The sequence below is a fragment of the Electrona antarctica genome (assembly GCF_951216825.1).
Source record: "Electrona antarctica genome assembly, chromosome: 11".
NCBI lineage: Eukaryota > Metazoa > Chordata > Actinopteri > Myctophiformes > Myctophidae > Electrona > Electrona antarctica.
The window spans coordinates 8,152,313-8,179,601 of NC_136792.1; the positions used below are offsets into that span (position 1 = coordinate 8,152,313).

Here is a 27,289-nt window from a genome sequence, read left to right on the forward strand (position 1 = left end):
CAACAACCTTACAGGCGAATACAAATGCTCAACTTATGTAACTAATAGCATTTTATGTAGACATAGCACTATATAGTATAGTTTCATTATATAGATATATTCCACTGTTATGTTCGTATAGCTTACGTATGATTCATGATAACTAGTCTTTATGTATATGATGTATCGCCATGTTTTGTTCTTGCTTAATGTAAGTGGGATACATCACTGAGGATACGTCCCAGGTGCATCCATGTATGTATGTATTTTGTTTAGCTTAATGTAAGTCGCTAACGGTTTAAGAGCGCCTGCTAAATGCCTAAATTGTAAATTGTAAAATCATCAAAGGCAACTATCACCACAGCAGTGCCTCAGTGGCATTTATTTTTTGAAAGTTAAAAGGCACTACAAAATATATTATATGACTAATATATGCCATATAAAAGTAAGAAATGAATTTTGGTATAAAACGACAAGTAAAAGACAAATAAATGAATAACTAAAAAACTAAATATTTGCTAAACATTTTAGTCACTAGTAGGATTTTACAAATTCTACAACCCTTTACATTTAAACCATTGAAACAAGAAACAATTTCACAGGGCTGCTATACACATAAAATATGTGTCATAAGAAGTTTCACCTCGATTTATCCAAACTGAACAATGGCTTTGAAATTTCCCAGCAACATATTTCTGTCTGAAGCCTATACCGAAACAGAAGTCAAAGTGATGTCTCCAACAATCTCCAACATGTTGATCTGCTGCAGGATGGTGTGGCGATGTTTGTAGGTGTGTGCCTGATTGCCATTGACCACGATCCTGTACGAGTGAGCCTCACAGCATACGGTCAGCTAAAAGAGAGAGTCCAAAGTAAATCTCTGTAATTCATGGGCAAATATGTAAAGTAAAGTAAAGAAGGACATTTATCATTGACTTCCAATACATTTTAAAGTGCAGAGCGATTCTAAAAGTCTAGCTAAAAATAGTCACTGTGGAAGATATTGATGACTAAATTCCCACGTCTATGGCTTTTTAACAGCTCTTGGCTCACAGAATCAAGTATAATCTTATAACATCATATTGTATCATGTATGATCTTGCATTGTCATGTGTTATATTGTATTATCTTGCATGCATTGCCATGTGTTATAGTATGTATTATCTTGCATGCATTGCCATGTGTTATATTGTATTATCTTGCATGCATTGCCATGTGTTATATTGTATTATCTTGCATGCATTGCCATGTGTTATATTGTATTATCTTGCATGCATTGCCATGTGTTATATTGTATTATCTTGCATGCATTGCCATGTGTTATAGTATGTATTATCTTGCATGCATTGCCATGTGTTATATTGTATTATCTTGCATGCATTGCCATGTGTTATAGTATGTATTATCTTGCATGCATTGCCATGTGTTATATTGTATTATCTTGCATGCATTGCCATGTGTTATATTGTATTATCTTGCATGCATTGCCATGTGTTATATTGTATTATCTTGCATGCATTGCCATGTGTTATAGTATGTATTATCTTGAACTACAGTGGTACAATTATACAATTATGCTAAAAGGAAAACACAAAAAGCCCTCAGGGCTTGTTTACAATCCATAGTGGCTCGCTCCATCTTCATGTGTTGTACTGTATCATGCAGTGTTGTTTTTGGCAGCAAATTTCTATTTTAGTTTAGTCATAGTCTTTGGAATGAAACTTACCGGTAATTTAGGTTTAGTCACATTTTAGTCACTTGGAATGTGTTAGTGTTAGTCTAGTTTTAGTCGACTAAATATAAGATTTTAGTCGACTAAATCTACAGTTGATTTAGTCGACTAAAATGTATTTTGTCGCGCCTTGATGCCGTCGTAATGACTGATTTTACACTTGCTGAAAATAGCCGATCTACAAGCTCACAACGCGTCGCGCTGCGACGCGTTGTGAGCTTGTAGATCGGCTATTTTCAGCATGAAACCAACTGAAAAATGACTTTTCTTTTGTTTATACTGGATCTGTTGTCCACTAGTCCCTTCCTAACATTTTAGTCTAGTTTGTATTTTTTGACAAAATTGTCAGTATATTTAGTCTTAGTTTAAAGGAGCATTCAGTGATTTGGGTGATTTGGAAAACCACCCAGTCCGCCCCGGTAACAAAATGTGCACATGCACGCTCTACAGTGGGGGGAAGTGCAACAGGCCAACAGCATGTGCACCAAGGCCCGCCCCCACTTGATCATGATTGGAGGAAGGCCCCACTCATCCTGATTGGATGAAGGTTTGCCACCCGCCACCAAAACTGAAACTAGGGTTTTTTTACCCCAGGGGCTCACTGGGGACAGGGAGGAACTCCTTATATGGTCAGCACACTCTATAGTAGGGAGGATTATCCAGAAAAAAAGAAAAAATAAGTGATATTTGAATTAAGTCAAATCACTGAATATACCTTTAAGTCATCATAGCTTGTTTTCATTTAGTTTCCATTTAGTTTTTGCCAGTGAAAAAAGGTAGTCGACGAGCAATTTTCGTCTTAGTTTTAGTCGACGAAAACAACACTGGTATCATGTATTATCTTCTGTTATCATATGATTTATCATGTATTATCATCCAGTGGTGTAAAGTAAAGTAAGTACATTTACTCAAGTACTGTACTTAAGTAACATTTTGAGGTACTTTTACTTTACTGGAGTGCAATTTCCAATACTTTTACTTCTACTCCACTACATTTCAGATGCAAATATTGTACTTTTACTCAACTACATGTATTTGAAAACATTAGTTACTAGTAGATTTTGATTATTATTATATAATACGTTATAAAAATAATTTTACTCAAGTAAATGATGAATTCCGGACATTCACTTGTAATGGAGTATTTCTACATTGCAGCACTGCTACTTTTAAATGTTTTTTTTGTGGCTTTCGCCTTTATTTTATATTTTTTATGGAGGGACAGACCCTGTAGGCTGAAAGGAAATGGGGAGAGAGATGGGGGGGAAGACATGCAGTAAAGGCCGTCGGGATCGGGAGTCGAACCCGCGGCTAGGGTTGCCACCCGTCCCTTAAAATACAGAATCATCCCTTATTGGAGAATTAAATGATGCGTCCCTTATTGAACCAATAAGGAACACAGTTTGTTCCTTATTTTCCTAAATAGCCTCTACACGTCAACACTGAATTTAACAATAATGAACAAAACAAAACACAGGAAATATTAAAGTCAGCACAATTGTTCTAGCAGGAGGCACACAGTACCTAAAGTAGCCTAAACCAGTGGTTCCCAAAGTGGGGTCCGGGGACCCCCAGGGGTCTTTGAGGGAGTTCCAGGGGGTCCCCAGCTAAATGATAGTTTGGAACCAAATGGACCCTTATGGGTCTGTAACTCTGAGAGTGTACAAATGGAACCAAATGGACCCTCAGCGTTAAATTAACATTGATTTTACAATATGAATTGGGGGCCCAGAGATAGAAATGCCATTAAATGGGGGTCCGTAGACTAATGCATGTCAAACTGGTACTTGAAATTAAATGGGTTGAGAATCACTGCGTAAAAATCCTCTCTTATGGGGCTTGCTGGCATATATTTTCTAATGGGGGTCCGCGGGCTCCTAGTATAGAGTCCTGTAGCCATTCCAGCCAGGTGGGTTCGGGGAGTGAGGCCAAGTAGTAGCCTGACCAGTTTGTTTTGGGAAGTCTGGAACCTTGTTTTAAGGGCCTTTGAGGTGCTGTGGTACCGTCCAGGAGGTGCATGCATAGTCAAATAAGCCTTGTACGAGGGCTCCTGTTAGGGTCTTCAAGGTGTTTTTGTTGACCAGTGAGGAGATCCTGTATAGGAATCATGTTCTTTGGTTGACTTTTTTGATTACGTTGGTGGCCATTTTATCACCGGAAAGATTTGACTCCATGATGGAACCTAGGTAGGTAATTTCATCTTTTTGTGTTCTTCATGTTCAGTTCATTTTCAGTTCTTCATGACCCAAACATCCAGTAAGGGCGAAATCCATTTGACATTTGACAAACATCTCCTGAGATCGATTCGGTATGGGACCTTATATTATCATCTTATTTATCCGTGTTTTTACAAGATGTCATGTCAGTAGTATTTCTAATACCTGCCCAATAGCCCACATCTTGGCTGCTGATGTGGGGATAGGTTAGCCTGCTATTTCAGTAGACTATTATAGTTGATCGTTTAATAATGTTGAGTTTTAAAGTCTAATATAAATATAAATCAATATAATTAAATATTGTGCCCATTTAAAGAACCACTCGGATTCACAATCAGAACTCTTTATGTTGTTATGCTCATTTGGAAAACAAAATTCTACTTCAAAAGTTGTGGATAGCATTAACAATAAGTTGAAGGGAAACTTCAACGTATTGCTTCAACTTATTGCTTTAACTTATTGCTTCAACCTATTGCTTCAACTTATTGCTTCAACCTATTGCTTAAACTTATTGCTTAAACGTATTGCTTCAACCTATTGCTTCAACTTATTGTTTCAACCTATTGCTTCAACCTATTGCTTCAACCTATTGCTTCAACCTATTGCCGGCCTTGCCGCACACGCCTGCGCCGCAAGGCCGTGGCAGGCGTAAAGAGTGTCCCTTATTTCAAGATTTCAAAGGTGGCAACCCTACCCGCGGCACACTGCCAGACTGGATTACCAGCCAAGGTGCCTGGACCACTGAGCCACAGCCCAGGCAGCACTACTACTTTACCTTTGAGTAAAACATTTGAGTACTTTTTCCACCACTGTATGTGTGATATAAGCTGTGACCGTACCGTAAATGGCTGCCCTTTTTGGAAGGGCATTCCTCCAGAGCGCTCCTCACTCCCCCACGCGTTGCCGTACTTGCTGTTACGCACCACAGTGTTCTCGTTGAAACGTGCGTTGTAATGCAGAGCGACGCCGGACTGAAAGTTAAGGTTCACACTGAACCTGCAGGAGAAAGCATGTGGGGACAGTGTTGGTATATAGAGCGTCGCAGTCCCGCCTCCTACCCTGGACCAGGAAATGAAACCCAATGCATTATTCTCATAGACATTTCTTAAAGTATTTATTTAAAGACGGTTACGCCGCGGACAAAGCCAACTCGAGTCGTGACAACTCATGACAACACAAACAATATTTTGGACCAAACAAATAATTAGAAAGAAGAAAAAAACGGCAGGTTACAACACTTTTTTTGTTGTTTTTCTTCTTTGTAATTATTTGTTTGGTCCAAAATATTGTTTGTGTTGTCATGAGTTGTCACGACTCGAGTTGGCTTTGTCCGCGGCGTAACCGTCTTTAAATAAATACTTTAAGAAATGTCTATGAGAATAATGCATTGGGTTTCATTTCCTGGTCCAGGGTAGGAGGCGGGACTGCGACGCTCTATACAGCATCAATTTAGTGCCCAGTAATTATGTTATTATATGTGACATTTTCTACTGGGTAATACATTACTCTGTTCTCAATTAACCCATTTTGGGGCGGGAACCCCTTTTGGTGTTAGCATTATGTTATGCTTTAGCTATTGAAAAATAGCAGATCTACAAGCTCGCTACGAGCTTGTAGGTCTGCTATTTTTTTTAAATCGAAGAACCACTGACATAGAAACATAGCTTTTTCAGAAAACTGTCAGGATGTAGAAGACATTTTTAGAATCTGATCTCAGGTCAAAATGGGTTAACCACGTGAAACCTATAGCATCCCTATTCTGGCGAGGTCATAGTAGGTGAATATTCAGCGAAAACAGACAAACATTCATCAAAAATAGCTGATCTACAAAAGCTCACAATGCGTTGCATTGTAATGTCCTGTGAGCTTGTATTTTTCAGTGAAGAGATAGAGTGGGAAAAGGAGGGGACCAAGTATAGAGCCCTGAGGGACCCTGGTCCACAATACGGGTAAGACTTTAAGTGGTTTAATTATACTGAGTAATATTACTCTACTCTATAAAAGACTACCAACATTGTATTGTTGAAAATCAGCCTGCCTAAATCGTTAAATCTTTATTCCTCTACATACAATTTCTGTTGTTTTGTGTTTCTCAACGGAAATGTGTACACAGAACTGCAATACATCTTATTGTAGGTTCTCCTGATTGTTTAAACCCACATTATTTTAGAAGGTGTGCACTGGATCATGGATTCAAGGTCAAGTTGAACATTAAATTAATTGAGAATGAAGACAGACCTTGTGGCACTGGGATTAACCGCTCCCTGGATAGTGATGGTCCGACCAGGATAGAGACCACCGTTGATGGCACTCGTGTGGGGAACCGCCTAAAAATGCAACAGTAAATGAGTGTTGACTGAAAGTAGACCAACAATGATCCATAACACATTTTATTATTTTCAATTAGGTCACTCGAGCCCATTTGTTGCTAACATTATGTGGTTTCATGTCAAACTCTTGATTTGGTTTTTTTGCCTGGATATGTCAAGAATGCTCACATGAAAATAGAAATAAAGTATAAAAAAAAGAAATTACTGCCAAGAATATTTAACCAAAATAGCCCAGACTGCCAGCATTGCCGTCCATGTGTTTTTACTCACCTTTAACCCATTCTGGGTGGGAAGTGGGAACCCCTTTTGGTGTTTTAAGCATTATGTTATACTTTAGCTATTGAAAAATAGCAGATCTACAAGCTCATAGTGCGGCACCGAGTGCCGCACTACGAGCTTGTAGGTCTGCTATTTTTGAAGAATCGTGACAATCTTTGAATATATATTCTTTCAGAGCGAACGTTTTCAACTCAAATCTTTGCTTCTGGGGGTCCCCTGGAACAACATATTTTCAGATGGGGGTCGGCGGCCAATTACATAGTTTTTGGGGGTCCTTGACATGAAATGGTTTGAGAACAACTGATATAGAAAAAGGTTTTTCAGAAAACTCATGATTTAGAAGACATAGGGCAGTATTATGCGTGTCTTAAGTACCAAGTCTTATTACTTAACTTAAGACCTGGAGGCGTGGTCAATGCCATTTGGCTATTCTGAGTGGCCAAACAGCATTGACCACGCCTCCAGGTCTTAAGTTAAGTCATAAGACCTGGTACTTAAGACACGCATAATACTGCCCTAGGATCTGATCTCAGGTCTAAATGGGTTAAGTAGTCACAGAATATTCATATTCACTATGATCGCACACTGGATCGCTGGCAATGAGAGAGGTGCTCATTGGATCGCTGGCAATGAGAGAGGTGCTCATTGGATCGCTTCAATGAGAGAGGTGCTCATTGGATCGCTGCAATGAGAGAGGTGCTCATTGGATCGCTGCAATGAGAGAGGTGCTCATTGGATCGCTGCAATGAGAGAGGTGCTCATTGCGCGTTCGTGAGAAAACTCACTCAAACCATCCATGTGTTCAGCAGTTAGAGCCTATTGGAGATTGAATGGTGGTCGTGCCAAAAGTGGAACGATACAGGAAAGAGAAATATGAGGCAGAGGAAAAAAGTCTCTAGCGTGGGGGCGGGGCGGAGGAGATTTTTGCGACCACATGGTGTCTTTGTGTCTCACTGCCCAGGGGGGTGGACGGTGGATCATAGGTTAGCCAAGAGCGCCTTCTAGTGTAAAAAACAGAAAACTCATAAACTTGTCCTTGGCAGTCTGAGCTTTTGGGCAAAACTCGTCCAAACTGGTCTCTTGGCAGTCAATGAATGTCATGATTTCAAAATATTCAAACAGGAGATAATAGACAGCAGCTCACTCATACTTGTATTTTTCTCCCTTTACATCACTTTATTTTCTCTTATAGTCAAGACCTGTTGCTAAACAGTATAGGTTCAGGTTGGGGGGGTCAAAAGGTACTTGTATACGGTTAATACTCACAAACTGTGGTACCGTCCAGGAGGTGCATGCATAGTCAAATAAGCCTTGTACGAGGGCTCCTGTTAGGGTCTTCAAGGTGTTTTTGTTGACCAGTGAGGAGATCCTGTATAGGAATCATGTTCTTTGGTTGACTTTTTTGATTACGTTGGTGGCCATTTTATCACCGGAAAGATTTGACTCCATGATGGAACCTAGGTAGGTAATTTCATCTTTTTGTGTTCTTCATGTTCAGTTCATTTTCAGTTCTTCATGACCCAAACATCCAGTAAGGGCGAAATCCATTTGACATTTGACAAACATCTCCTGAGATCGATTCGGTATGGGACCTTATATTATCATCTTATTTATCCGTGTTTTTACAAGATGTCATGTCAGTAGTATTTCTAATACCTGCCCAATAGCCCACATCTTGGCTGCTGATGTGGGGATAGGTTAGCCTGCTATTTCAGTAGACTATTATAGTTGATCGTTTAATAATGTTGAGTTTTAAAGTCTAATATAAATATAAATCAATATAATTAAATATTGTGCCCATTTAAAGAACCACTCGGATTCACAATCAGAACTCTTTATGTTGTTATGCTCATTTGGAAAACAAAATTCTACTTCAAAAGTTGTGGATAGCATTAACAATAAGTTGAAGGGAAACTTCAACGTATTGCTTCAACTTATTGCTTTAACTTATTGCTTCAACCTATTGCTTCAACTTATTGCTTCAACCTATTGCTTCAACTTATTGCTTAAACGTATTGCTTCAACCTATTGCTTCAACTTATTGTTTCAACCTTAATTATACTGAGTAATATTACTCTACTCTATAAAAGACTACCAACATTGTATTGTTGAAAATCAGCCTGCCTAAATCGTTAAATCTTTATTCCTCTACATACAATTTCTGTTGTTTTGTGTTTCTCAACGGAAATGTGTACACAGAACTGCAATACATCTTATTGTAGGTTCTCCTGATTGTTTAAACCCACATTATTTTAGAAGGTGTGCACTGGATCATGGATTCAAGGTCAAGTTGAACATTAAATTAATTGAGAATGAAGACAGACCTTGTGGCACTGGGATTAACCGCTCCCTGGATAGTGATGGTCCGACCAGGATAGAGACCACCGTTGATGGCACTCGTGTGGGGAACCGCCTAAAAATGCAACAGTAAATGAGTGTTGACTGAAAGTAGACCAACAATGATCCATAACACATTTTATTATTTTCAATTAGGTCACTCGAGCCCATTTGTTGCTAACATTATGTGGTTTCATGTCAAACTCTTGATTTGGTTTTTTTGCCTGGATATGTCAAGAATGCTCACATGAAAATAGAAATAAAGTATAAAAAAAAGAAATTACTGCCAAGAATATTTAACCAAAATAGCCCAGACTGCCAGCATTGCCGTCCATGTGTTTTTACTCACCTTTAACCCATTCTGGGTGGGAAGTGGGAACCCCTTTTGGTGTTTTAAGCATTATGTTATACTTTAGCTATTGAAAAATAGCAGATCTACAAGCTCATAGTGCGGCACCGAGTGCCGCACTACGAGCTTGTAGGTCTGCTATTTTTGAAGAATCGTGACAATCTTTGAATATATATTCTTTCAGAGCGAACGTTTTCAACTCAAATCTTTGCTTCTGGGGGTCCCCTGGAACAACATATTTTCAGATGGGGGTCGGCGGCCAATTACATAGTTTTTGGGGGTCCTTGACATGAAATGGTTTGAGAACAACTGATCGCCCTACACCAGAGCCGGACTTACCGTTGGGCTAGGGTGGGCTGAAGCCCGGGGGCCCCCGACTAGGGTGAAATCCAATTCAAGTGAAATGTGTGTATTGTTATTGTATTTAGTTGTATTATGGTTAAACCATTGAGAGCTTCTGCCTGCCTGCCTCTCTTTTTAGGGGCCTGGGTACCCCAAAATGAAAACAAAATAGCCCAATTTTTTTCCGGCCGCTGTGCCGCTCGGCCAAATCGCGGGACGCGCGGCTCTGCCGCGCGCCCCAAGGGGGGCCCTCAAATTTGCTCCAGCCCGGGGGCCCTCAGCAAGGTAAATCCGGCTCTGCCCTACACACAATACGATTCCTGCCCCCTCCCCCCATTTACAATGTTACATCCTATATTAAATTAAAATTGCCTAAAAGGTAGGCTGGCGGTGGGTGGACGGCGGATGTCACAAAAGTTAACATCCGATTTGAAATTTTAACTTGATTGTTTTGTTTACTGCAAGTCATTTTACAACATGTGCATCCAAGTAACCATGTTTGTGAAGCATCAAATATTCACAAGCAAAGACTGTTACATAGCAAAATGTAATACTATTTGAAAGCTAATACATTTAATATACTGGACATTGTTCGACCTAAAAGAAAATGGCCCGTAGCACTTGCTGTAGCACTCGCCCTGGCCCAACAACCTTACAGGTGAATACAAATGCTCAACTTATGGAACTAATAGTATTTTATGTAGACATAGCACTATATAGTATAGTTTCATTATATATTCCACTGTTATGTTCGTAGCTTACGTATGATTCATGATAACTAGTCTTTATATGATTTGTATCGCCATGTTTTGTTCTTGCTTAATGTAAGTCGCTAACGGTTAAGAGCGCCTGCTAAATGCCTAAATTGTAAATTGTAAAATCATCAAAGGCAACTATCACCACAGCAGTGCCTCAGTGGCATTTATTTTTTTAAAGTTAAAAGGCACTACAAAATATATTATATGACTAATATATGCCATATAAAAGTAAGAAATAAATTTTGGTATAAAACGACAAGTAAAAGACAAATAAATGAATAACTAAAAAACTAAATATTTGCTAAACATTTTAGTCACTAGTAGGATTTTACAAATTCTACAACCCTTTACATAAAAAAAAATCAATCCAAGACTAGAGAAACAATTTCACAGGGCTGCTATACACATAAAATATGTGTCATAAGAAGTTTCACATCGATTTATCCAAACTGAACAATGGCTTTGAGATTTCCCAGACTCCCAGCAACATATTTCTGTCTGAAGCCTATACCGAAACAGAAGTCAAAGTGATGTCTCCAACAATCTCCAACATGTTGATCTGCTGCAGGATGGTGTGGCGATGTTTGTAGGTGTGTGCCTGATTGCCATTGACCACGATCCTGTACGAGTGAGCCTCACAGCATACGGTCAGCTAAAAGAGAGAGTCCAAAGTAAATCTCTGTAATTCATGTGCAAATATGTAAAGTAAAGTAAAGAAGGACATTTATCATTGACTTCCAATGCATTTTAAAGTGCAGAGCGATTCTAAAAGTCTAGCTAAAAATAGTCACTGTGGAAGATATTGATGACTAAATTCCCACGTCTATGGCTTTTTAACAGCTCTTGGCTCACAGAATCAAGTATAATCTTATAACATCATATTGTATCATGTATGATCATGCATTGTCATGTGTTATATTGTATTATCTTGCATGCATTGTCATGTGTTATATTGTATTATCTTGCATGCATTGCCATGTGTTATAGTATGTATTATCTTGCATGCATTGCCATGTGTATGTACAGTATTATCTTGCATCTTGAACTACAGTGGTACAATAAATGAGTACCACAGACGAATAACAGTCTAAGTCCACACTATTGATCCATAATATATAAATGATAGATAAGGGTTCAGGACAACGAGGCCTTTTCGTGGAGGGGTCAGTCTGAAATTTGGACTTAGACTGTTTTTCGTCTGTGGTACTCAATTATACAATGATGCTAAAACGATAACACAAAAAGCCCTCAGTGGCTCGCTCCATCTTCATGTGTTGTACTGTATCATGTATTATCTTCTGTTATCATATGATTTAAATGGTAAATGGTGCATTTATATAGCGCCTTTATCCAAGGCGCTTTACAGAGATTGTGCATTACATTCACTCCTTCACACACACATTCATACACCGATGGCGGCGGAAACCATGCAAGGCTCCAACTAGCACATCGGGAGCAATTAGGGGTTCAGTTTCTTGCTCAAGGACACTTCGACAGTAACTCTGGGGGAGCCCGGGTTCGAACTGGCAACCTTACGGTTACCATGCAGGCACTCTACCCCTGAGCCACCGCCTTATCATGTATTATCATCCAGAGGTGTAAAGTAAAGTAAGTACATTTACTTTTACATTTACATTTACAAGTAAGTACTGTACTTAAGTAACATTTTGAGGTACTTTTACTTTACAATTTCCAATACTTTTACTTCTACTCCACTACATCTCAGATGCAAATATTGTACTTTTACTCAACTACATGTATTTGAAAACATTAGTTACTAGTAGATTTTGATTATTATTATATAATACGTTATAAAAATACTTTTACTCAAGTAAATGATGAATTCCGGACATTCACTTGTAACGGATTATTTCTACATTGCAGCACTGCTACTTTTAAATGTTTTTTTTTGTGGCTTTCGCCTTTATTTTATATTTTTTATGGAGGGACAGACAGTAGGCTGACAGGAAATGGGGAGAGAGATGGGGGGGAAGACATGCAGTAAAGGCCGTCGGGATCGGGAGTCGAACCCGCGGCACACTGCCAGACTGGATTACCAGCCAAGGTGCCTGGACCGCTGAGCCACGGCCCAGGCAGCACTGCTACTTTACCTTAAAGGACCACTTCACCACTTTTCAACCTATCTTCATATAATAGGTCCTCACTAATAATCATGATAAAATGGCACGATTTTTTTCTACTCAGTCTGTGTCTCAAAGGAGGGCTGTGGGCAGTTTAGAAACGTCTTCCAGTGACATCATCATTAGGCAGATTATTTTTTAAATAGATTTTCATTATCGTGAGAACGATGGCTTCCATTTTCGCATTGCAACTTTTCAGGACAAGAAAGACTGAAGTTTCTATTAGCTTGTATTCCCCATCGATGATGTCACTGGAAGACGGTTTCTGAACTGCCCACAGCCCTCCTATGAGACACAGACCGAGTAGAAAAAAATTTCGCCATTTTTTCATGATTATTAGTGAGGACCTATTACATGAAGATAGGTTGAAAAGTGGTGAAGTGGTTCTTTAAGGAAAACATTTGAGTACTTTTTCCACCACTGTATCTGTGATATAAGCTGTGACCGTACCGTAAATGGCTGCCCTCTTTGGAAGGGCATTCCTCCAGAGCGCTCCTCACTCCCCCACGCGGTGCCGTACTTGCTGTTACGCACCACAGTGTTCTCGTTGAAACGTGCGTTGTAATGCAGAGCGACGCCGGACTGAAAGTTAAGGTTCACACTGAACCTGCAGGAGAAAGCATGTGGGGACAGTGTTGGTACAGTATATACAGCATCGATTTAGTGCCCAGTAATTATTTGTTATTATATGTGACAATTTCTACTGGGTAATCTACTCTTTCTACTCTCTTCTCAATTAACCCATTTTTGGGCGGGAACCCCTTTTGGTGTTAGCATTATGTGATGCTTTAGCTATTGAAAAATAGCAGACCTACAAGCTCATAGCGCGCCACCGAGTGGCGCGCTACGAGCTTGTAGGTCTGCTATTTTTGAAAAATCGAAATACGACTGACATAGAAACATAGCTTTTTCAGAAAACTGTAATTTTCAAACAGACATTTTTAGAATCTGATCTCAGGTCAAAATGGGTTAACCACGTGAAACCTATATCATCCCTATTCTGGCGAGGTCATAGTAGGTGAATATTCAGCGAAAACAGACAAACATTCATCAAAAATAGCTGATCTACAAAAGCTCACAATGCGTTGCATTGTAATGTCCTGTGAGCTTGTATCTTTCAGTGAAGAGATAGAGTGGGGAAAAGGAGCTCGGGGACCAAGTATAGAGCCCTGAGGGACCCTGGTCCACAATACGGGTAAGACTTTAAGTGGTTTAATTATACTGAGTAATATTACTCTACTCTATAAAAGACTACCAACATTGTATTGTTGAAAATCAGCCTGCCTAAATCGTTAAATCTTTATTCCTCTACATACAATTTCTGTTGTTTTGTGTTTCTCAACGGAAATGTGTACACAGAACTGCAATACATCTTATTGTAGGTTCTCCTGATTGTTTAAACCCACATTATTTTAGAAGGTGTGCACTGGATCATGGATTCAAGGTCAAGTTGAACATTAAATTAATTGAGAATGAAGACAGACCTTGTGGCACTGGGATTAACCGCTCCCTGGATAGTGATGGTCCGACCAGGATAGAGACCACCGTTGATGGCACTCGTGTGGGGAACCGCCTAAAAATGCAACAGTAAATGAGTGTTGACTGAAAGTAGACCAACAATGATCCATAACACATTTTATTATTTTCAATTAGGTCACTCGAGCCCATTTGTTGCTAACATTATGTGGTTTCATGTCAAACTCTTGATTTGGTTTTTTTGCCTGGATATGTCAAGAATGCTCACATGAAAATAGAAATAAAGTATAAAAAAAAGAAATTACTGCCAAGAATATTTAACCAAAATAGCCCAGACTGCCAGCATTGCCGTCCATGTGTTTTTACTCACCTTTAACCCATTCTGGGTGGGAAGTGGGAACCCCTTTTGGTGTTTTAAGCATTATGTTATACTTTAGCTATTGAAAAATAGCAGATCTACAAGCTCATAGTGCGGCACCGAGTGCCGCACTACGAGCTTGTAGGTCTGCTATTTTTGAAGAATCGTGACAATCTTTGAATATATATTCTTTCAGAGCGAACGTTTTCAACTCAAATCTTTGCTTCTGGGGGTCCCCTGGAACAACATATTTTCAGATGGGGGTCGGCGGCCAATTACATAGTTTTTGGGGGTCCTTGACATGAAATGGTTTGAGAACAACTGATATAGAAAAAGGTTTTTCAGAAAACTCATGATTTAGAAGACATAGGGCAGTATTATGCGTGTCTTAAGTACCAAGTCTTATTACTTAACTTAAGACCTGGAGGCGTGGTCAATGCCATTTGGCTATTCTGAGTGGCCAAACAGCATTGACCACGCCTCCAGGTCTTAAGTTAAGTCATAAGACCTGGTACTTAAGACACGCATAATACTGCCCTAGGATCTGATCTCAGGTCTAAATGGGTTAAGTAGTCACAGAATATTCATATTCACTATGATCGCACACTGGATCGCTGGCAATGAGAGAGGTGCTCATTGGATCGCTGGCAATGAGAGAGGTGCTCATTGGATCGCTTCAATGAGAGAGGTGCTCATTGGATCGCTTCAATGAGAGAGGTGCTCATTGGATCGCTGCAATGAGAGAGGTGCTCATTGGATCGCTGCAATGAGAGAGGTGCTCATTGGATCGCTGCAATGAGAGAGGTGCTCATTGGATCGCTGCAATGAGAGAGGTGCTCATTGGATCGCTGCAATGAGAGAGGTGCTCATTGGATCGCTGCAATGAGAGAGGTGCTCATTGGATCGCTGCAATGAGAGAGGTGCTCATTGGATCGCTGCAATGAGAGAGGTGCTCATTGCGCGTTCGTGAGAAAACTCACTCAAACCATCCATGTGTTCAGCAGTTAGAGCCTATTGGAGATTGAATGGTGGTCGTGCCAAAAGTGGAACGATACAGGAAAGAGAAATATGAGGCAGAGGAAAAAAGTCTCTAGCGTGGGGGCGGGGCGGAGGAGATTTTTGCGACCACATGGTGTCTTTGTGTCTCACTGCCCAGGGGGGTGGACGGTGGATCATAGGTTAGCCAAGAGCGCCTTCTAGTGTAAAAAACAGAAAACTCATAAACTTGTCCTTGGCAGTCTGAGCTTTTGGGCAAAACTCGTCCAAACTGGTCTCTTGGCAGTCAATGAATGTCATGATTTCAAAATATTCAAACAGGAGATAATAGACAGCAGCTCACTCATACTTGTATTTTTCTCCCTTTACATCACTTTATTTTCTCTTATAGTCAAGACCTGTTGCTAAACAGTATAGGTTCAGGTTGGGGGGGTCAAAAGGTACTTGTATACGGTTAATACTCACAAACATTGCTGGCAGATATCCTGCTTGAGGTGGGATCTGGGAGGTGGGATAAGGATAGGCAACAAAACCAGGAAAGGGTTGTGGAGGGACCTGAAAATCAGAAGAAAAAAAACATGCAATAGGTTCTTCTTGAATGTGTTCATCATCAAACTTGTGATCATTCCTTTCTCAGAGCATTGCAGGAGACATACTGTAGCTCATTAACGGGATATTAATGGCACCTTAACTTAGGGTGCAATAGGAGTGGCTCAGAGCCTCTGATTGATGACCTATCTCCCCCACCCAAGGGGGAATTCTCCCCTTTAGGCTAGTCAGTGGATAAGATGTTGGCTTAAAGTTTACACACGGGCGACCGGGGTTCGAATCCCAGGCGTTACAGTTACACCAACATTCCACCAAAATATCTGTCCTTTGAGGGTCAAATACACATAGGAGCTACATACAGCCATTAAAGCCTGGCATTTCAGGGGCACGGTGGCACAGTGCTGTCGCCTCACAGCTAGAAGGTCCTGGGTTCGATTCCCGCTGGGGACACTGTGTGCCCATACCCGAGGCGGGGGTTGGCGAAAGGGCCTTTCTGTGTGGAGTTTGCATGTTCTCCCCTTGTCCCCAAAAACATGCAGTAATCCTGGTCTCTAAACTACCTCCCCCTGGTCAGCCCGGGTGCCTGATGGAGAGGAAAGGAACTGGTCGGAATAACGTGTTCCTTCCACGTGCTACGTCCGGCCAGGGAAATTCCCCCCTGTCAGGTGAAAAGAAACAGCTTGGACTCCTCATGCATAGAAGGAAGCATGAGGTCAGTCTGCTGCCCCCCAGGTTGGCAGAGGAAGTGTAGCGCCCAGGATTACATTAGATAATTGACACTGGGTGAAAAAAATGGGTTGCAAAATCGTGGGATAAAAAATAAAAGTCTGACATTTCGCCATTAAAGTCTGGTTTTACCATGAAAGCCTGACCTAACCCAAGGTTAGGATGTGATAGGCCACTTCCTGCCTATTGCTCCCACCAGCATCTAAGATAACAAAAGCCAAACTTCCATTGACAAGTTATAAGCGAAAAATAGGTGGCCGCTGGCCTAGCAGTCCGGGTGCATGCCACATATAGGCTCTGGCCTGACAGCGCGTCGCATGTTCGAGTCCCATTCATGACGACCTTTAGTGCGTGCCTTTCCCCGTCTCTCTATCTCTCCCTCTTTCCTGTCAATCTTCACTAGATACTATCAACCAGTAAGACGCCCTGAGGGTGAGAAGCGACCTAGGTCGTGTGCACGCATCCGCCTGGGTGACGGCAGGCGGCAGACTGCTGGGCGAGCGCTGGCGCTTTGGCATGGGGGGTCATAATGTCACAAGGCATCAAAGAGTTAAGATGCCCCCTCAATTCATTCCCATTACTTCCCTTTACTTATTTTGCTAAACTGTAGGTACAGGTTGGGGGGGTCAAAAAGTACTTGAATACGGTTAATACTCTACCATTGCTGCTGGATATCCTGCTTGAGGAGGGATATGGGAGGTGGGGAATGGATGAGCATAGGCAGGAAAACCAGGAAAGGGTTGTGGAGGGACCTGGAAATCAGAAGAAAACAACTCTCGCAATTAGGTTCTTCTTGAATGTGTTAATCATCAATCTTGTGGTGATTCCTTTCTCAGAGCCATGGGTGTCATAGCCTATTGGAGGGGCAGGAGACATACTGTAGCTCATTAATGGGAGATTAATGGCACACTAATTTAGGGTGCAATAGAGCGTCGCAGTCCCGCCCCCTACCAGGGCCCAGGAAATGATTCCCCGTTCATTTTCCTCAGACTTTTCAAAAAGTATTTATTTAAAGACCTTTTAAGCCTTGTACAAAGCCAACTCGAGTTGTGACAAATCATGACAACACATGAATTAGAAAGAAGAAAAAACACTTTTTTTGTTGTTTTTCTTCTTTGTAATTATTTTGTTTGGTCCAAAATATTGTGTTTATTGTCATGATTTGTCACGACTCGAGTTGGCTTTGTCCGCGGTGTAACAGTCTTTAAATAAATACTTTTTGAAATGTCTATGGGAAAAATGCATTGGGAATCATTTCCTGGGCCTGGCGTCGTCATGAAAGGGGGCGGGACTGCGACGCTCTATAGGCCACTGTGGGAAATCTCCCCTTTAGGCTAGTCAGTAGTCAGTGGATTAGATGTTGGCTTTACACGCGGGCGACCAGGGTTCAAATCCCAGGCGTTACACCTAAGGCTAGGATGCGATAGGCCACTTCCTGCCTATGCCACTCATTCCTCGCACCAACCTCTAAGTCGATAACAAAAGTCAAACTTCCATTGACAAGTTATGAAGTTTGCCGTGAAACAGACTAGATACTGACGATGTTCAAAATTGGTGGAGACACTAGGGATAGTGGTGGGTTCAATTAATCAATATGGCAATATATCGACACTCTGTATCGATATGTGAATCGATACAGAGGCTGCTATATCGATTTTGTGGTGCGATGCAGTTTTGACATATAAACACATGGTGTAGGTGCAATGCACAATAAAGCCTTTTATTTTAATTTAAAGATCTCTGTGGGCCTGAAAGTGTTTTATTGTATTTGTGCAATACTTTGCCTTTGCAATGCTTTACCTTTGCTACAGAATAATAAAGAAGAGCTCTTGTAGTAAATACATGGTCATTATAATATAATATCGTACAGTGATATATATATATCGTATCGTGGCCTCTGTATCGTGATACGTATCTATCGTGAGGTTGCAGGTAATATGATGAATTCCTGTTCTGTTCTTTGTCTATATAGAAGTGTCTATCTGTACGTCGCTAAATGTTTTGATGAATTGAACATGGTGGACCCTCTTGTAAACAAGTGTAATGCTTAATTGGGTCGTCCACTCACAGTTAACAGTCTTTGTATTGAGTTTGTGCTTGAAATGTACTGTAATTCTGCAAACTGTTAATAAATATTTCAATCAATCAATCAATCAAACCCACCACTAACTAGGGACAATCCAAATACAGTGTTTGTATTATGTTTGACTGCTCTCTTACCACCATAGGGTTCTGGAAAGCAATGGAGGACACTTCTACTTTCCCTCCCACAGATATGGCGTCCACCCTCAGGAATGGGATGCGATGTTTGTACTCCATGAAGAAGTTTCCATTGGCGCTCACCTGGACAGAGCAGACAGCTGTCAAACCAACTAAACACGGATGGAAGCAACTATAAAGGAATTCAAAACCCATAAAACAGAAATACCAAAACAATACAATTTAAATAATGCTATAAACAATGACCACTCAGCCATACATTATCCCTCACATAAATCAATGCTGCCAAGTTTCAGAAAATGCCAAGAGTGAGACCTTAGTGTCTTAATGTGTTCGACGCCGCGGCCTCGATTTGGCCTTTTTTAACATTGATTTAGACTCTAAATCAATGTTAAAAAAGGCCAATTTTAGAGGAATACAGACATCCCACCCTAGAGTGGTGCAACTCCGTGTGGGGGTCCCCGGGGGGGGTTCAGACCCACAGGATAGAGCCCAGGGTGCCGGGCCGGTTCCTGCGAGCCACCCCGCGTCCGAAATGGTAGAGAAATGACCCACTACTGTACTGTACTGTACTGTACTGTACTGTACTGTACTGTACTGTACTGTACTGTACTGTACTGTACTGTACTGTACTGTACTGTACTGTACTGGCACACCCGAAATCATCATATATACAGTTAATATGTGCATGTGTGTTTGTGTTTGCGTTTGGTTGCGCACAGGTGGTGAAAAACCACCACGCTGTTTTCGTGCTCAGACCCAGCCAGCCAGCCAGCCAGCAAGCCACACACATAGTGCTCAGACCCAGCCAGCCAGCCAGCAAGCCACACACATAGTGCTCAGACCCAGCCAGCCAGCCAGCCAGCAAGCCACACACATAGTGCTCAGACCCAGCCAGCCAGCCAGCCACACACATAGTGCTCAGACCCAGCCAGCCAGCCAGCAAGCCACACACATATAGTCCATGAGCCAGACAAGTTTTCATTACGAAATGAGTGGGCAAAACCATACCTATATTAAATTGTTTAGAAGGTCAATATAAGTAAATTAATATATGATAACACTTCCACAGGAGCAGCTTTTTCATATTTATCACACATTTTGTTATTTTCACCTATATACATGTGAATAGGATGAAAAAACTTAAGAACTAGTGATCACCATGAAACTTCCCTAGTAGGCCACATTGAAATGCTCTGATGTATGATTACATCTATCTAGAACACTCTAATATACACATTCATATTGATACAGATAGGAGTATTAAATAATTAATGCACAAAATCTCTGTACGTGCATACACACGTCCATCTAGTAGACCATGGGTTTTCAACAGGTGGTCCGTGGACCACTGGTGGTCCGTGGAGGTATTGCATGTGGTCCCTGACCATGCATTTAGTAATGTAGGATTTGTTGATTTTTTTAAATCCACTAGTTGAGAAACCGTGAACTGAATGACCTGGTGACCTATGATGAGTCCATCCATGTCATTTACTGACAAGTTGGAGTTCAAGAAATTCAACAGAAAAAGGGAGTTAGAATCTCAAGAAAGGGGAAGTGCACTGAATGACCTGGTGACCTATGATGAGTCCATCCATGTAGTCATTTACTGACAAGTTGGAGTTCAAGAAATTCAACAGAAAAAGGGAGTTAGAATCTCAAGAAAGGGGAAGTGCACCGGATTGTCTGGTTGAGTCATTATTATTAGGACATTTTACCAGTAGTAGTCAACGGTTGAGAAACAGTGGGATGTATTTTATACACATGGGATGCATAGCAAGTGTTAAGTTACAAAAGCACTAATCTTAGCCCATATCCCCACCCAACACAATAGTGGTCCCCAGGTTGATTTGAAAAAATGCATTGAATGAGTAGTGCCCATGACGCGGGAACGAAATTCATTTTCTAGGCACTTTTTCTGGGGTCCCAACACGGCCTATAGTTGATTAATTACATGAAAACAATGATTTATTGTATTACAAGTTTTCTGAAATTGTATATTTAAATATGCAAATTAGGCATTATATAGGAAAATATGCCTGATTTTGCATGACTCTGTCAATTGAATATTGTATTGACAGAGTCAACATTCTTATTTCATTTTGTTAACATGTCAAAATCAAAGGTTTTAAATGAGGGAATATTCAATGTCCATATAGTAGCCAATGTATCATCTAACTATAAATGCAAAGTCTCTGTGTCTGTACAGCTGTACGTCTGTAATACATGTAACACCAAAACCGTTCGCCCCACCTACTTCAAATTCGACACACGCGTTCTACACCCCCACAGGGAGTGCAGTGCCCGGTGTCGAGTTGGTCGGACCCATGATTTTCCAGAACCGCCACAAAAGGCCTCTGCCTGGGCCACAGCTGACATCACAAGGCCTCTGCCTCTGCAACTCCATATTTGGGCATGCCTAAATACGGGTTCGTCCCACCGACTTCTGACATCTGCATAGACCCCATATTTGGGCATGCCTGACAAAGATGGGCATAAAAGGTGATACCGCTGACATCACCATGACTTGACCAGCTCAACAGAACGATGAATTGGCTAATAGATGGCAGTTACAGATCACCTTTTTTACATGCCAATATGCCCAAAGGTACCCGAGCCTATACTGCAACCGGATGCGTGACGCACAACAACGTGCATAGAGAGCTGAGTCAGACAAAGCACGAGATGCACGCCTAAAGCTGCAAGATCTGTGGTTGGTGTCAATGCGGGATGCACTCTCAGTCCACGGCCACGCATCACCCTGTGTCCAACCAGCATCATCTATCCATTCACTCTGCCCCACCAGTTTCCAGTGAGACCCTGCTTCGGCATGACTGTCAATAAGTCTAAGGGCCAGACACTACAACGTGTTGGGGTCTTCTGCATGAGGAACTTCTTCAGCCAGCCTGGTGTCGAGTTTTAAGCATATATGAAAGTATTGAATAAGTAAAATGACTATTCCAGTCAATTACCCATACTTGAATTATGCAGAAAGGTGTGATTATAGGTCTCTACACAATAATGGCTCAAACGTTTATCATATATTTTTGTAAGAATGTGTGTGGTAATATAGGGGGCCACATATTCAATGCATGATAACGACCACTAAGCTATGTGTCTGCAATGGTTATCATGCCAAACTGTGAAGTAGAGATGCACAACAAGTAAAAAAAAATCACACCAGCTTTGCCCACCGATTTGATTCTATAGCTATGGCCCTGGCTCGTGTTATCACACTATAATAGTGTTTCTGATTGTATCTCTAGAGTTACAAAACGTACAAACACATGTTACCACTCATATTAAAGCTTAGAATGGTGAACAGTTTTCTATAGCCATTAGGAACATGTTGGTTCTTAGCACACACTTCCAAAATGGGGATATTTGCAAGCCTTATTTTAAATTTCTTAGATGTGTGTGCAAAATACTGCATTAAAAGCCCATTTAAGCATATATGGAAGTTTTGTGGAAGTAAAATAACCATTCCAATCAATTCCCCATATTTGAATTATGCAGAAAAGTGGTTTCATTGGTCTCTGCACAAAGTAAGGTTCAAAAGTTGATCATATATTTGTTGTCACAATTTGCATGTGGCAATATAGGGGTGCATGTACTCAATGCATGATAACTACCACTAAGCTGCTAGTCTGCGATTGTTATCATACAAAAATGTGAAGTAGACAAGTACAGCTAGTCAAAAATTCAAACAAGAATTTGCCCACCCATTTCGTAATTAACGCGCAAATTAGGGGGGTCTGGCTCATGGACTAATAGTGCTCAGACCCAGCCAGCCAGCCAGCAATCCACACACACATAGTGCTCAGACCCAGCCAGCCAGCCAGCAAGCCACACACATAGTGCTCAGACCCAGCCAGCCAGCAATCCACACACATAGTGCTCAGACCCAGCCAGCCACACACATAGCTCCGTAAGGAGCTATGTGTGTGTGCCTCTTCAAAAAACTGAAGAAGCTACTGGAGATTGGAGAACCTGATTTGGACATGATCTGATGCAGGACAATGTCACTATGACAGAAAGAGAAGATGGGTCTGGCCACATTCATTCACCCCATAATCTCAGTGGAAATTGGGGAATATGTTGTGAAATAAAAAGTCAGAAAACTGGAATTTGGGAAAATGCCTTATTTTTAATTTCCCCATGCCCACACATCTGTGGTCTCTCTCTCTCTCTCTCTCCCCCCCCCCCCCCCCCTCTCTGAACAGAACTATAACGACAAGTTGCGATGCGGCCCCTCCCCCTTCACACACACACACACACACACAAACACACACACACACACACACACACACACACATACACACACACACACACACACACGACTTTGTCCCTATAATGTGCGTAGGCTACTGGCACCGTTCCTCATATCACGCAAGAGACGCCAGTCACGCCACACACCAGTATAGAAGAGAGATAGTCACTTGTGACTTACTCACTTAATGTTGTAACTTGTGGAGGCTATATTGTCTTCCATGAAAAATATTTCGATGCGATGTTAAACTCTGCATGGCTCATTTCCATGCGTCACAGTCAGGGACCCTGATGACGATTTGGTGGTCCACTGCCTGGTTACCCTTCTACTGCATATAACAGCGCTGCATGATCTCCTGCAGATCGGCTATTTTGCCGTTTGTGAGGACGCACACATGGGCGCGCGTTATTACGCGGCGGAGCCGCGGAGAAAATTGTTATTATGATAGCCGGCTTGGCTTTTTTGGCACATTTTATGCCCCCCTCGGCGTGCGTATTGTGCGTGCGTGAGAAATGAGAGGTGTGGCGTGGTGCGTGGTAAAAGGTCAAATTGCGTGACTCTCACTCTCAAAGCGTGAGACTTGGCAGCCCTGCATAAATGCTGGTGTCACTGACAGTGTATCGAAACGAACCTGATATGCGTGACTGTGGACTGTGAACGTGAGACTGAAAGTAGAGCAAGCAGAGAGGCAGAGGTTCTGCTGCCTCTCTTCACTCTCCCATTTTGAGTTCCGAGAAGTGTTGGCGACCACATAACAGAGGAAACTGTCAAATCGTGGGTTGAAATGGAAGGCGATGTCTGCGTTGGCCTGTGTCCCACATTGAAAATTGACATGGAACCTAAAAAGAGAGAAGGGAGAGAGAGGGGATAGTAACCACTTCTTGTATAGAATATTTCATTTTGTTTTAAGTGCTTAAAGCGCTTCTCTGAGCGTTTTAGGCGACACCGTCCTCTGGTAGCTACGTGGACATTACGGCACCTGTGTTTTTGCTGCTGGCTACGATAGTAATCCAAAACAGTAGTTCAGAAAAGAACAAAATAATTACAAAATGTATTTCAATTTCCAAATGCCAGCATCATTTTGGCATTTTCCAATTTTTATCTGCTCAATGAAAAGTAACTGTAGTTACTTGAATTAAGCTCTGGGTGGAGGTATTACAGGCCTTATCAATCCATGCCCAGCCCAGCCCAGCCCAGCCCAGCCCACCCCACGCAAACGCACACGCACGCACACACACACACACACACACACACACACACACACACACACACACACACACACACACACACACACACACACACACACACACACACACACACACACACACACACACACACACTTTCTTCCCCTAACCCAGTGGTACTCAAAGGGTACACCTGTGGACGAGGGCAGACTATACATGGCTGATGGTGGGTCCCATCTGGGCACATTTCCATAGAGTTGGCGGTACTTGAAAATGTTGGGTTTAATTAAAGGAGGTGTGATATGATGAGGTGATGTGCACCGTCCTCCACACTGTCACCTCTCCACTCGCAGAAATGTAGTCTTGCCACTGTGTGCGATCCAGTATCATTAACGGTATGTTATTTTCATGATGTTATTTTGAGTGGATATCGCAACCAGAAGTCAGAGCGCGGTGGTCACAAGAAAAAGGCTTAAAAGGAGGTCACATCACTTGTTTTTTTCACTTGCTGAAAATAGATGATCTACAAGCTCACAACGCGCCGCGCTGCGACGCGTTGTGAGCTTGTTGATCGTCTATTTTCAGCATGCAACTAATTGTAAAATTGTCCCTTCCTAACATTTTAGTCTAGTTTTTATTGACGGAATTGTCGGTTATTTAGTCTTAGATTTAGTCATCATAGCTTAGTTTTTATTTAGTTTCCATTTAGTCAGTGAAAAAAGGTAGTCGTCGAACATTTTTTGTCTTTTAGTCGACGAAATCAACACTGGCACACACACACACACACACTCACTTATCTGCCCCCGGTAAGACTCGTCCATTGATGGTAACGGTCGTCCCCTCTAGCAGACCACCATGGATAGCACCAGTGAAGGGGATTGGCTGGAAGGAACATAAAAGCCATTTTTTATACAAGCTATTAAGTGATGTCAGAGAAATGAAAGAGAAAACGTTTTCCTAGTCGGAGAACAGGTCTCCGCAAGGCCAGATAGATTCTTGTGTCATTAGGCCTACAGAGATGAGTGGAATCGCTGTGTTCATTATTTGAGTCATTTTGTTCAAAAAAAAAACGCTTCTGTAAACAACTTCCTGAAAAGTTGCAATGCAAAAATGGAAGCCGCATCGATCATTCTCACGATATAAAAAATCTAAATAGCATATATTTTAAATCTTGTTTAAAAAAATCTGCGATTATGTCACTGGTGGACAGGTTTCTGAACCGGTTTCTAAGCTTCCCTCAAACAGCCCTCCAATGAGACGCAAACCAGAAAGAAATTGTGGTATTTTATCATGAGGACCAATTATATGAAGATAGGTTGAAAAGTGATGAAGTGGTCCTTTAACGGCTGTTGGTACGGCGTTCCACATTGTAGTGGCTGATAGGAGCTAAATTAATTTAATGTAGGCATATTGATTGATTGATTGAAATATTTATAGTTTGCAGAATTACAGTACATTTCAAGCACACCTCAATACAAAGCAGGCACATGCCACTTTTTGGGGTGGTCTTTTTGTGGGGGTCCCTCGCATTTCACACCATAAATGTAGGCCTATAGTAGCCTACATTTCATGTCTTATGCATAGAGAAAGATGTTCCCCAATAACTTATTGGCCAATGTCATATTGGACAGTAATAAGCAGCAATGATTAGAAAGATTTAACTTCTGATAGATGTATTTTAACGATTCTGACGAAATTGTCGGAATGTACTGCATGTACAATCTAGAAACCAGAGATTTTACATTATTTTAACATGCAGGTAGGCCTATAGCCCACGTGATTATCAGACCATATACCCAACAAATTCAACTTTTGTTTTATAGCATGTAGATATGGGCCTTAAATGTAGGCCTAATAAAGGTAGCCTACATGTATTTGGCCCCTCATTGTAAAGTAAATATAAAATTAAATATAAAATAATTAAATATAGTCTAGCTAGCGTAGCCTTGTAAAATAACGGTGTCACATGCCCATTTGTTCTGGGCGGACTGTTCCCGGATTCCGTCATTCCGGTAACATCACGAGTTTTTTTTGATGAATTGAACAAGTTGGACTGTTGGACCCTCTTGTAAACAAGTGTAATGCTTAATTGGGTCGTCCACTCACAGTTAACAGTCTTTGTGCTTGAAATGTAGGCCTACTGTAATTCTGCAAACTGTTAATAAATATTTCAATCAATCAATTGGATTTTACCCGAGCTCCAAAATATAAGCCATATAGCCATAGAAGTCTTATTATTTCACAAGCCTATGCAAACAAATGGCAAACCTACTGTAGGCCTATACCGCCATGCATCTCAAAGTTGCATATGTTACTTATCTGAGTTGTTTGATATTAAAGAGAATCGGGTTTTACTTTTAATATACGCTACTAGTCTACTATACGGACGCACAATTCTACACTTACCGGATTGACAAACGTGCGTGGCGGTGACTGGTGATGAAAAGCCATGATCTGAAAAGGGCAGATTTGTTGTTTTTTTATCAAGAGAGTCAATTCTCTCACACAAACACAAACTATACACTCGAGGTTTCGTTTCTTCAGATTTAATACTAGCGTTTATTCCTCATTTAGGTTTCGGTTATACCGGAGGCGGTCCTTCAAATCAATAGCGCAACACAGAAGTTTGTCGACAAAAAGGCAGAACAGCTTTGTTAGTTTGTTCCGCATTGGCAACTGCAACTTATATGGCAAGTGAGAAAACAGTTATTGTCTCCACCAGGCCGAAGGCATGGGGAGAGAGTATGTTTTGCACTCCGTCCGTCCGTCCGTGTGTCCGTCCGTCTGTGAACAGCTAATCTCCGGAACCGTTAACCCAGTCGATGCCAAATTTTGCACACACACTCCCTGGATGCCAACGATGAACCACTGCCCAACAATCTCCAGAACGGCCTGTTATAGCGCCACCAGGAGGCCGACTTTTGAAAAACACATTTTTTGATATTACTCATCCAGATTCTGTCCAAAAATCCCGCAAATCGTTACACACTATCTCTATAGTCATGTGTTCAAGATGGATTTGTCCGATATTTCATATTCCATCCTAA

The 27,289-nt window shown here is 41.3% G+C and overlaps 1 protein-coding gene across 1 annotated transcript; it reads right to left on the reverse strand.

Moving 5' to 3' along the window:
• Positions 1 to 332: 332 nt before the first annotated feature.
• Positions 333 to 26,821, reverse strand: lgals9l3 (lectin, galactoside-binding, soluble, 9 (galectin 9)-like 3). Its single transcript, XM_079514648.1, has 14 exons — positions 26,649 to 26,821; positions 25,036 to 25,124; positions 23,690 to 23,897; positions 18,789 to 18,911; positions 17,228 to 17,320; positions 15,759 to 15,848; positions 13,948 to 14,036; positions 12,914 to 13,070; positions 10,834 to 10,974; positions 8,861 to 8,949; positions 7,803 to 7,905; positions 6,166 to 6,254; positions 4,767 to 4,923; positions 333 to 832 (listed from the first exon to the last, which is right to left on the reverse strand). Exons 1-14 carry the CDS (start codon positions 26,691 to 26,693, stop codon positions 686 to 688), a joined length of 1,620 nt encoding a protein of 539 aa, XP_079370774.1. The 5' UTR covers positions 26,694 to 26,821; the 3' UTR covers positions 333 to 685.
• Positions 26,822 to 27,289: the final 468 nt, after the last annotated feature.